The following is a 12,888-nucleotide window of genomic DNA, read 5'->3' as shown; positions in this document are numbered from 1 at the left end:
CCCGGGTTCAATCCAGACTAGTCTACGGAGTCTGTACGTTCTCATCGTGACTGCGTGGGTTTTTTCCGGGAGCTCGGGTTTCCTCCCACACTCCAAAGACCTACAGGTTGTAGGCTAATTGGCTTGATAAAATTGTAGATTGTAAATTGTAATTTGTCCCTAGTGTGTGTGTAGGATAGTGTTAGTGCGTGGGGATCGCTGGTCGGCGCGGGCCCAGTGGGCCGAATTTCGGGCCTGTTTCCGGGCTGGATCTCTAAACTAGAAAAAGCTAAACTAAATAGATCAACTTCACTTTTTATTCCAAACTTCACAGGACAAATGCAATATATCTCCACATTAAGCAACTTCCTTATCCCACTGAGCACTAATCTGTCTCAGGTCAAAGAAAACTTTTTCCCTTCGTTCATACCCAGTGGGAGGTGAGCACCACCCTTCAAGCTGCAGCACAAATTACGTGACTTTAGCCACAGCCCAGAGGAAATACAGAGAGTTTGGTTGCCCAAGGTTGGTACTTGAGCCAGTTCACGGACTCGTCAGCCGCCTGTCACTTCTGTGGCGAGGAAGAGACCGTGTACCATTTGTATATATTGTTGCAGCCCCTGTTCGAGTATCAGGGGCTGCTCCTCAGGTTTTGGCTCCATTTTAGTCCTGCCCTCCTGATGTTTGGGCACCTGGTACAGAGGCGGGAGGATCGGGAGGGAGGAGGGGGTCTCCCAGTCGGTCTGCTCCTGGGCCTGGCTAAGATGGCCGTTCGTGAATCCAGGCAGCGGGCAGTCGATGGCCGCACAGGGGTCAGCTGCCTGCCCCTTTTCCGGGGTTACGCCCGCGGTCAAATGTTTTATTGACAAAGTTGGCGGAATTTTAATCTGATACATGTTTTGTTTGTAAACTGCCAAGACGGGCAGCTTTTGATTTGATCGTGTTACTACTTTGTATGTTTGTTTTTGTTTTTGGAATGAAGTATTTGTGGAAAAAAAAGGTTCCTTGGTTAGACGTACCTACAATTCATTAATGATAGTAGGTTTCCCTTGTTTCCTAATGACCCAGAGAGAGGTTATTTGGTCATCGTCTGTGTCATTTCCCTGGGCAAACCCATCCATTCTATTCCCTCTGCAGGCGGATCAGTCTGAAGAAAGGTCCTGACCCGAAACGCCGTCCGGCCATTCCCTCAACAGATACTGCCTGACCTGTTGAGTTCCTCCAGCACTTCGTTGTTATTTCTCAAGATTCCAGCATCTGCTGTTTCTGGTGTCTTCATCCCAATCCCACATTGATTTCCCTGAAACTTGTTCTTTTGCCTTCATAATCCCACCAATGGCACAACTAGGGCGGCACGGTGGCACAGCGGTAGAGTTGCTGCCTTGCAGCGAATGCAACGCCGAAGACCCGGGTTCGATCCCGACTACGGGTGCTGTCTGTACGGAGTTTGTACGCTCTCCCCGTGACCTGCGTGGGTTTTCTCCGAGATCTTCGGTTTCCTCCCGCGTTATTGATAGGTAGGAAGGACCTGCAGTTGCTGGTTTAACAGTGAAGATAGCCACAAAGTGCTGGAGTAACACAAGGGGCAGCATTGTGGCGCAGTGATAGAGCTACTGCCTTACAGCGCCAGAGACCCGGGTACGATCCCGACTACGGGTGCTGTCTGTATGGAGTCTGTACGGTTCTCCCCGTGACCTGCGTGGGTTTTCTCCGAGATCTTTGGTTTCCTCCCGCACTCCAAAGACGTGCAGGTTTGTAGGTTAATTGGCTTGGTAAATGTAAAAATTGTCCCTATTGGGTATACCCGGTGGGCTATCCTATACCCCTAGTGGATATAGGATAGTGTCAATGTGCCGGGATCGCTGGTCGGCGCGAATCGGCCTGTTTCCGCGCTGTATCTCTAAACTAAACTAAACTAGTAAAGCTGCAAGGTAACGTTCCACAGCCCCAGAGTTCAATCCTGACCACTGATGCTGGCCTTTGTGTGCGTCTAATCCCCTTTAACTGTGTTGACTCCTTCTGAGGATATATTGGCACTTACCCATGCACTGTCCATCTGCTAACCAGTAGCCTTCCGTGCATGAACAGCTGTAGCCTCCCTCCGTGTTGATGCAGATCTGCGACGGGTTGCATTGGTGCGTTCCTGCCGTGCATTCGTCAACATCTGCAAAAGGGCAAGAAGTTCAAAAAAACAATGGTGATGCTCTGAAATAATCAAGGACGAGTCGCACCCCGGCCACTCTCTCTTCTCCCCACCACGTCGGACAAAAGATACAGACGTTTGAAAACTCTCACCTCCAGATTCAGGAACAGTTTATTCCCAGCTGTTATCAGGCAACTGAACCATCCTACCAACAACCAGAGAGCAGTCCTGAACTACTATCTACGTCATAGGAGACCCTCGGATTATCTTTGATCGGACTTTATTGGGCATTATCTTGTACTAAACGTTATGCACGTTATTCCCTTTATCGTATGTCTAGTACACTGTGAATGGCACAATTGTTACTATGTATCCATACGTTCATAAGTGATAGGAGCATAATCAGGCCATTTGGCCCATCAAGTCTACTCTGCCATTCAATCGTGGCTGATCTATCTCTCCCTCTCAACTCCATTATCCTGCCTTCTCCCCATAACCCCTGACATCCATACTAATTAAGAATCTATCTAGCTCTGCCTTAAAAATATCCATTGACTTGGCCTCCACAATGAGTTCCACAGATTCACCAGTCTCTCTTTCTGCTGACAGGTTAGCACGCGACAAAGGTTTTTCACTTTACATGACAATAAACTAAACTCAAATATGCTCCAAGGTCTTTCCTCAATGGGTGAAGCCAAAGAGAAACAGTTTACTCATACAAACAGTGTCATGAGTGGTAGGTTTCTTCTTTTAATTTCTATGTAGCTGAGAAAACAAGGGGTTGGTCACAATTAGCAGGGAATCTGATGAAACAGTTGTGTGTTCCTGGAGGTAATATCACTAGTGTAAAGCTTACCAAATGCACCTTTCTTGTGGTGCAGCGGTAGTGTCATTGCCTTCCAGAGCCAGAGATCCAGGTTCGATCCTGACTACGGGTTCTGTCTGTACAGAGTTTGTACGTTCTTCCCGTGACCTGCGTGGGTTTTCTCTGGGAGCTCTGGTTTCCTCCCACATCCCAAAGACGTGCAGGTTTTGTAGGTTAATTCGCTTCGGTAAAATTGTAAATTGTCCCTAGTGTGTGTAGAACAGTGCTAACGCGTGGGGATCGCTGGTCGGCACGGACTCAATGGGCCGAAGGGCCTGTTTCCGTGTCATATCTCTGAACTAAACTAAACTTGTACATTTCACTCTTCTTTCTCTGTGAATTCTTTCTCTGTATTCTTTGCCCAGTTCCAACTATTTTTACAAAGGTATTGCATGCAGGAAGTGTGAAGATTCCATTGCAATGATTATATTAACATGTTTTGCCAGCTCTGATTATTTCTGGTCTAATTGTTACACAATAATTACCCACTCTTGTGAGCTAACTCAGATCGCAATTCCCAGATGCCCATTTAGCTGATATTACTATTTTGAGTAGAATTTATTGTAACAACATTGCATTCTTAAGAGGGAGTCTGACCATCAGTACATTAATTTTAATTAATGAATTACAAAGCACTCTATCTAAACACAGTAATTCACATGGGATGCAGGAAAAATCAAAAAATATTGACTAAATAACACTTCCATGTATTTTCAGGAAAACAGCAGGGAAAAGCCAGAACAATTTAAAGTCTGAAATGTTTTAGAACTGAGATGAGGAAAAACGTTTTCAGTCAGAGAGTTGTGAATCTGTGGAATTCTCTGCCTCAGAAGGCAGTGGAGGCCAATTCTCTGAATGCATTCAAGAGAGAGCTCAATAGAGCTCTTAAGGATAGCGGAGTCAGGGGGTAAGGGGAGAAGGCAGGAACGGGGTACTGATTGAGAATGATCAGCCATGATCACATTGAATGGCGGTGCTGGCTCGAAGGGCCGAATGGCCTCCTCCTGCACCTATTGTCTATTGTCTATTGAATAAGAGTCCCGACTGGAAAATCACCTGATGCCTGATCCTCTGAGTTAGTCTAAAGATCTAAAAGCTGAAATAAAGGGGTCTAAAGAAGGGGTCCAAGCCGAAACGTCACCTATTCATTTCCTCCAGAGATGCTGCCTGACCCGCCGAGTTACTCCAACATTTTGTGTCTATCTTCGGTGTAAATCTGCATCTGCAGTTCCTTCCCACACAAATCTGAAAGATAGTCGGGGATAAACATAGAAACATAGAAAATAGGTGCAACAGTAGGCCATTCGGCCCTTCGAGCCTGCACCGCCATTCAATATGATCATGGCTGATCATCCAGCTCAGTATCCCGTACCTGCCTTCTCTCCATACCCCCTGATCCCTTTAGCCACAAGGGCCACATCTAACTCCCTCTTAAATATAGCCAATGAACTGGCCTCAACTACCTTCTGTGGCAGAGAATTCCACAGACTCACCACTCTCTGTGTGAAGAAATGTTTTCTCATCTCGGTCCTAAAAGACTCCCCCCTTATCCTTAAGCTGTGACCCCTGGTTCTGGACTTCCCCAACATCGGGAACAATCTTCCCGCATCTAGCCTCTCCAACCCTTTAAGAATTTTAAGCGGAAACCTGAGGCGTGAGCCATTCAAGAGTGGCCAGAGAGAAGATCAAACGTAATAGACTCGCGTTGTTTCAGGGAACAAGCTAAATTCCTTTTTTGGACTTGTTCTCAAAATAAATTTGCTTTGTTTCTGGAAGATGTAAAAGGAAAGAATCAAAGCATTTCTGCGGAATGAAATCATTTGTAGAGTCAGTGAGATTCATCAAGATAAAGATTTAACCAATAGAAGGTGCAACGCAGGGCAAGCCAAGAGCACAATATGGATTGCTACATGGACTTGTACAAACCTATCGGGCAATTACACTGCCCCAGCTGTGGCTGGATGCCAGTGCTAACAGAGGCCACCTGTTTTCAGTTAGTCCCACACTTCAGAGAATTTAGCTTCAGCAATCTCTACATCTGATCCCAACCTTGACGACGGATCCTCTCCAGAGACATGGCTCTGCTCTTTTGTTGACATCAACAATAATTAGACACCTCATTGAGTAGGCCCGGGCGGATCCACTGTCTGTTGTGAAGTGGACCTGTTTACATCCAATGTTGATCATTGTCATGTGTATCGAGGTACATTGAAGAAGCTTGTCCTGCACGGTCGACAGCCAAATCATGCTGGACAAAGGAAGATGTTTGCCCTCCCACCTCCCAAAGGTTAATTTAATTTAGTTTAATTTAGTTTAGTTTGGAGATACAGCGCAGAAACAGGCTCTTCGGCCCACCGGGTCCGCGCACCGACCAGCGATCCCCGCACATTAACACTATTCTATACACGCTTGGGACAATTTACAATGAAATCAAGCCAATTAACCTACAAACCTGGACGTCTTTGGACTGTGGGAGGAAACCGATCTCGGAGAAAACCCGTGTGGTCATGGGGAGAACGTAGAAACTCGGTACAGACAACACCCGTAGTCGGGATCGAACCCGGGTCTCTGGTGCTGTAAGCGCTGTAAGGCAGCAACTCTACAGCTGCACCACCAAGTGGCCTCTGTAAATTGACCCTAGTGTGTAGGCAGTGAATGAGAAAGTGGGATAACATTGAATTAGTATGAACGGGTGATTGACGGTCAGTGTAGACTCGATGGGTCGAAGGGCCTGCTTCCACGCTGTATCTCTAAACTAAAATAATTGGCCCCAGTTACATTAAGCAATTTGGATCTGACGGTGCTTGTGTTTTGTCACCGTCATTGATTGAAAGAGATTGAAGCAGAACAATGGTAATTTCTGAGATCTGGGTGTCCTAATACATCAGTCACTGAAAGGAAGCATGCAGGTACAGCAGGCAGTGAAGAAAGCCATTGGAATGTTGGCCTTCATAACAAGAGGAGTTGAGAATAGGAGCAAAGAGGTCCTTCTGCAGTTGTACAGGGCCCTAGTGAGACCGCACCTGGAGTACTGTGTGCAGTTTTGGTCTCCAAATTTGAGGAAGGATATTCTTGCTATTGAGGGCGTGCAGCGCCAGTCCCGGAATGGCGGGACTATCATATGTTGAAAGACTGGAGCGACTAGGCTTGTATACACTGGAATTTAGAAGGATGAGAGGAGATCTTATCGAAACGTATAAGATTATTAAGGGGTTGGACACGTTAGAGGCAGGAAACATGTTCCCAATGTTGGGGGAGTCCAGAACAAGGGGCCACAGTTTAAGAATAAGGGGTAGGCCATTTAGAACTGAGATGAGGAAAAACTTTTTCAGTCAGAGAGTTGTGAATCTGTGGAATTCTCTGTCTCAGAAGGCAGTGGAGTCCAATTCTCTGAATGCATTCAAGAGAGAGCTGGATAGAGCTCTTAAGGATAGCGGAGTCAGGGGGTATGGGGAGAAGGCAGGAACGGGGTACTGATTGAGAATGATCAGCCATGATCACATTGAATGGCGGTGCTGGCTCAAAGGGCCGAATGGCCTCCTCCTGCACCTATTGTCTATTGTCTATTAGTTTGTTGCCTTGATTGAAAAATGATTCAGGATGGAGAGATACAAGGAACTACAGATGCTTCTCAGGTCAGGCAGCACCTGTGGAGGGGATGGATGGGTGATCTTTTGGGTCGGAACCCTTCTTCCAAATAGGGAAGGGAGATGTTCAAATGGAGGGGAAAAAAAAAAAGCAAACTGCTGGAGGGACTCACTAGATAGACAACGTATCAGGTTTGGACCTTGCATTGGGACTGAGAGTAAAGTGAGAGGTGAGGGTGAGGGGTGAGGTGTGTCGAGGTTTAATTTAGCATTGGGCCTCAATTCCCAGCTGTGGAAAAGGCCGAGTGCCAGGCAGATGGGAGGGGGTGGATTAAATGGATTGCAAACGGGAGCACAAGAAAGCCATTGCGGACAGAGCACAGGGTCTTGGCAAAACAGTCCCCTCGTCTGAGTTTAGTCTCACTGATGTAGAGGAGGCCACATCTCAAGCAGCGATCCCAAGAGCCAAGGTTGGAGGAGATGCACGTGGATCTCTGCCTCACCCACATGTTCTAACTGTGCGGCACAGTGGCGTAGCGGTAGAGTTGCTGCCTTGCAGCGCCGGAGATCCGGGTTCGATCCTGACCACGGGTGCTGTCTGTATGGAGTTTGTACGTTCTCCCCGTGACCTGCGTGGGTTTTTTCCGAGATCTTCCATTTCCTCTCACACTCCAGACGTGCAGGTATGCAGGTTAATTGGCTTGGTGTATGTGTGAATTCTCCCTAGTGTGCGTAGGATAGCGTTAATGTGCGGGGATTGTTGGGCAGTGCAGACTCGGTAGGCTGAAGGTCCTGTTTCTGTGCTGTATCTCGAAACTAAACTAAAATGCCCATATCAGGACGTGCTCGTGTTACTGCTTTCAAGTAGGTATTGCTTTGTTTTAAAGTGCGGCGGTCTGTAAAATCCTGAAAGAACAAAGAATGTCAATAACTATTAAGTTCCCCATTCTGCAACTCAATTGACTTGGATTTCCTGGAATCGCTAGGAGTGGAGGATTAATCTCCCAGGCATTGTCGCACACATGCTAGGATGAAAGCCAAATGGGTATTAGAGATACTGGCTTTCTTTTTGTTTTCTTTAAACATCCTTAAGGCTGCACAGTTTCACAATGGTAGAGGTGCTGCCTTACAGCGCCAGAGGCCCAGGTTCGATCCTGAACTCGGGTGCTGACCGGCACAGCACGCACGATGGCGCAGCGGTAGAGTTGCCGCCTCACAACGCTTCCAGACCCGGGTTAGATCCCGACGACGGGTGCTGTCTGTACGGAGTTCGTACGTTCTCCCTGCGCCACATGGGTTTTCTCCGGGATCTTCGGTTTCCTCCCACACTCCAGAGACGTGCAGGTTTTCTTTAGGTCAATTGGCTTGGTAAAATTGTAAATGGTCCCTAGTGTGTGTAGGATAGTGTTAACGTGCGGGGATCGCTGGTCGGCGCGGACCCGGTGGGCCGAGGGGGGCTGTTTTCGCGCTGTATCTTTAAACTAAACTAAAGTAAAACCATTGCGGGCAGAACACAGGGTGCAGGGTCTGTGTTTAGTCTCACCGATGTAGAGGAGGCCACATCTCAAGCAACGAACGCAATAGACAAGGTCGGAGGAGATGCACATGGATCTCTGCCTCACCGACATGTTCTAGTTGCCCGTGTCACGACGCACATTGCGTTAATGTTTTTCAAGTAGGTGTTGCTTTGTAATAAGCGCAGGGGTCTGTAAAATGTGGCAGAACATTTCCTTAAAGAACAAAGAATGCCAATAATTATTAGGTCCTTCATTCTGCAACTCAATTGACTTGGATTTCCTGGAATCATTAGGAGTTGAGGATTAATCTGCCAGGGACCACCGCATGCTAGGATGAAAGCCAAATGGGGTGTTAGAGATACTGGCTCTCTTTTTGTTTTCTTTAATCATCTTTGGAGCTGCACAAGTGACACAACGGTAGAATTGTGCGTAAGATCATGAGAGGAAGAGATCGGGGAGATGCACAGGGTCTATTGCTCAGGGTAGGTGAATCGAGGACCAGAGGACATAGGTTCAAGGTGAAAGGGAAAAGATTTAATATGAGTCTGAGGGGTAACTTTATCACACTTAGGGCAGTGGGTGTATGGAACGAGTTGCCAGAGGAGGTCGTTGAGGCAGGGACTATCCCAACGTTCAAGAAACAGTTAAGACAGGTACATGGATACATCGAAACATGTAAGATTATTAAGGGGTTGGACACGTTAGAGGCAGGAAGCATGTTCCCAATGTTGGGGGAGTCCAGAACCAGGGGCCACAGTTTAAGAATAAGGGGTAGGCCATTTAGAACGGAGATGAGGAAAAACTTTTTCAGTCAGAGAGTTGTGAATCTGTGGAACTTTCTGCCTCAGAAGGCAGAGGAGGCCAATTCTCTGAATGCATTCAAGAGAGAGCAGGATAGAGCTCTTAAGGATAGCGGAGTCAGGGGTACGGGGAGAAGGCAGGAACAGGATACTGATTGAGAATGATTAGCCATAATCACATTGGATGGTGGTGTTGGCTCGAAGGACCGAATGGCCAACTCCTGCACCTATTGTCTATTGGATAGGACAGGTTTGGAGGGATATGGAACAAGAGCAGGCAGGTGGGACTGGGACATGTTGGCCAGTGTGGGCAAGTTGGGCCGAAGGGCCTGTTTCCACACTGTGTCACTCTATGACTCTAAATGCTGCATTACCGAGCCAGAGGCCCAGGTTCGATCCTGACCTCGGGTGCTGTGGGGCACAATGGCGCAGCAGTAGAGTTGCTGCCTTACAGCGCGTTCAGCGCCAGAGACCCGGGTTTGATCCCGACTATGGGAGCTATCAGTACGGAGTTTGTAAGTTCTCCCCGAGATCTGCGTGGGTTTTCTCCGATAACTTTGGTTTCCTCCCACACTCCCAAGACGTACAGGTTTGTAGGTTAATTGGCTTGGTATAAGTGTAAGATTGTCCCTACTGTGTGTAGGATACAGAATACAGAATAGCTTTATTGTCATTCGTTTTACCGAACAAAATTAATTTGCCAGCAGTCACAGAGCAAAAAAACAAAGAACACAAGACACACGACCCCAACATAAACATCCATCACAGTGACTCCAAACACCCCCTCACTGTGATGGAAGGCAAAAAAACTTCCTCTCTCTTCCCCCACGCCCCTGCCACGGACAGACAGCTCGACCCCTACCGAGGCGACCGACCCGCACAGCCCCCGCAAGGAGATGGAAGGTCCCGCGGCCGAGCCGCACCGGGCACTGGAAAGTCCCGCGGCCGAGCCGCACCGGGCACCGGAAAGTCCCGCGGCCGTACTGGGCGATGGAAGGCCCCGCGGTCGAGCCATACCGGGCGATGGAAGGCCCCGCAGCCGAGCCCTACCGGGCAATGGAAGGCCCCGCAGCCGAGCCGAACCGGACGCTGTTAAGTCCCGCGGCCGAGCCGCACCGGCGATGGAAAGTCCTACGGCCTCGCAGCGCAGCGCTGGAAAGTCCTACGGCCGCACCGGGCACTGTTAAGTCCCGCGGCCAAGCCTCGCCCCGAGGAAGAGACCTAAAAAAAGAAAGATTTCCCCCACCCCACCCCACCCCACCACCCACCACACATACACAGCCAAAAACAAAACCACCCCAACACCAACACACAAACAAAAAAGGAAAAAGGACAAACAGACTGCCAGCGAGCCGCAGCCATTACGGCGCCGCCACACGTGACATGTTTGTGTGCGGGGATCGCTGGTCGGCGCGGACAAGGTGGGCCGAAGGGCCTGTCTCCGCACTGTGAATTGTGAATTGCCCCTAGTGTGTATGACAGTGTTAGTGTACAGGCGATCGCTGGTCGGCACAGACTTGGGGAGCTGAAGGGCCTGTTTCCTCGCTGTATCTCTAAAGTCTAATGTAACTTTGTCGACGCCAGAAACATGCCGACACCTGTGTATCGACCGCCTGGGTGTAGTCTGCTGTATGATTTTGCCGCATTGCCTGCAAAACAAACATTTCACTGTACCTAGATGAAATATAATGTCAATAATGTACCAATGAATCGTTGAATCAATCACAATCACAATGGTACTTTATTAGCCAAGTATGTTTTGCAACATACGAGGAACTTCATTTGCCATACAGTCATAACAATAAAAAGCAACAGGACACGCAAGATACGTTTTAACATGAACATCCACCTCAGTGACTCCTCCACATTCCTCACTGTGATGGAAGGTGAAAAAAAGTTCAATCTCTCCCTTCTTTGTCCTCCAGCGGTCGGAGCCAAATGGATGAAAGCCAAATGGGTATTAGAGATACTGGCTTTCTTTTTGTTTTCTTTAAACATCTTTAAGGCTGCACAGTTTCACAATGGTAGAGGTGCTGCCTTACAGCGCCAGAGGCCCAGGTTCGATCCTGAACTCGGGTGCTGACCGGCACAGCACGCACGATGGCGCAGCGGTAGAGTTGCCGCCTCACAACGCTTCCAGACCCGGGTTAGATCCCGACGACGGGTGCTGTCTGTACGGAGTTTGTACGTTCTCCCTGCGCCACATGGGTTTTCTCCGGGATCTTCGGTTACCTCCCACACTCCAGAGACGTGCAGGTTTTCTTTAGGTCAATTGGCTTGGTAAAATTGTAAATGGTCCCTAGTGTGTGTAGGATAGTGTTAACGTGCGGGGATCGCTGGTCGGCGCAGACCCGGTGGGCCGAGGGGGGCTGTTTTTGCGCAGTATCTCTAAACTAAACTAAAGTAAAAACATTGCGGGCAGAACACAGGGTGCAGGGCAGTCCCCTAGTCTGGGTTTAGTGTCACCGATGTAGAGGAGGCCACATCTCAAGCAACAAACGCAATAGACAAGGTCGGAGGAGATGCACATGGATCTCTGCCTCACCAACAAGTTCTAGTTGCCCGTATCACGACGCACATTGCGTTAATGTTTTTGAAGTAGGTATTGCTTTGTTTTAAGCGCAGGGGTCTGTAAAATGTGGCAGAACATTTCCTTAAAGAACAAAGAATGCCAATAATTATTAGGTCCTTCATTCTGCAACTCAATTGACTTGGATTTCCTGGAATCATTAGGAGTTGAGGATTAATCTGCCAGGGACCGCCGCACACATGCTAGGATGAAAGCCAAATGGGGTGTTAGAGATACTGGCTCTCTTTTTGTTTTCTTTAATCATCTTTGGAGCTGCACAAGTGACACAACGGTAGAATTGTGCGTAAGATGATGAGAGGAATAGATCGGGGAGATGCACAGAGTCTATTGCTCAGGGTAGTTTAATCGAGGACCAGAGGACATAGGTTCAAGGTGAAAGGGAAAAGATTTAATATGAGTCTGAGGGGTAACTTTATCACACATAGGGCGGTGGGTGTATGGAACGAGTTGCCAGAGGAGGTTCAAGAAACAGTTAGACAGGTACATGGATACATCGAAACATGTAAGATTATTAAGGGGTTGGACATGTTAGAGGCAGGAAGCATGTTCCCAATGTTGGGGGAGTCCAGAACCAGGGGCCACAGTTTAAGAATAAGGGGTAGGCCATTTAGAACTGAGATGAGGAAAAACCTTTTCAGTCAGAGAGTTGTAAATCTGTGGAACTTTCTGCCTCAGAAGGCAGTGGAGGCCAATTCTCTGAATGCATTCAAGAGAGAGCTAGATAGAGCTCTTAAGGATAGCGGAGTCAGGGGTACGGGGAGAAGGCAGGAACAGGATACTGATTGAGAATGATCAGCCATGATCACATTGAATGGTGGTTCTGGCTCGAAGGGCCGAATGGCCTCCTCCTGCACCTATTGTCTATTGTCTATTGGATAGGACAGGTTTGGAGGTGTATGGACCAAGAGCAGGCAGGTGGGACTGGGACATGGTGGCCAGTGTGGGCAGGTAAGGCCGAAGGGCCTGTTTCCACACTGTGTCATTGTATGACTCTAAATGCTGCATTACCGAGCCAGAGGTCCAGGTTCGATCCTGACCTCGGGTGCTGTGCGGCACAATGGCGCAGCAGTATAGTTGCTGCCTTACAGCATGTTCAGCGCTAGAGACCCGGGTTTGATCCCGACTGCGGCTGCTATCAGTACGGAGTTTGTAAGTTCTCCCTGAGATCTGCGTGGGTTTTCTCCGAGAACTTTGGATTCCTCCCACACTCCCAAGACGTGCAGGTTTGTAGGTTAATTGTAAGATTGTCCCTACTGTGTGTAGGCTAGTGTTCGTGAGCGGGGATCGCTGGTCGGCGCGGACACGGTGGGCCGAAGGGCCTGTCTCCGCACTGTATCTCTAAACTAAACTAAACCTACAGGTTTGTAGGTTAATTGGCATCAGTGAATTGTCCCTAGTGTGTATGAC

At 48.4% G+C, this 12,888-nt stretch overlaps 1 protein-coding gene across 1 annotated transcript in view; it reads right to left on the bottom strand.

Annotated features, from left to right (window-relative positions):
* fbln5 (fibulin 5) overlaps nucleotides 1-12,888 on the bottom strand; it is an 80,773-nt gene that overhangs the window by 26,683 nt on the left and 41,202 nt on the right. Inside the window, exon 5 of the mRNA XM_078407220.1 lies at nucleotides 2,021-2,143. Within this exon, the coding sequence (XP_078263346.1) occupies nucleotides 2,021-2,143 (123 nt within the window). The remainder of the gene's footprint in view (nucleotides 1-2,020; nucleotides 2,144-12,888) is intronic.

This window comes from Rhinoraja longicauda, chromosome 10 (genome assembly GCF_053455715.1).
Source record: "Rhinoraja longicauda isolate Sanriku21f chromosome 10, sRhiLon1.1, whole genome shotgun sequence".
Lineage (NCBI taxonomy): Eukaryota > Metazoa > Chordata > Chondrichthyes > Rajiformes > Arhynchobatidae > Rhinoraja > Rhinoraja longicauda.
The sequence above is the reverse complement of the archived record's forward strand: the minus strand, read 5'-3'. Positions and strand labels throughout refer to the sequence as shown.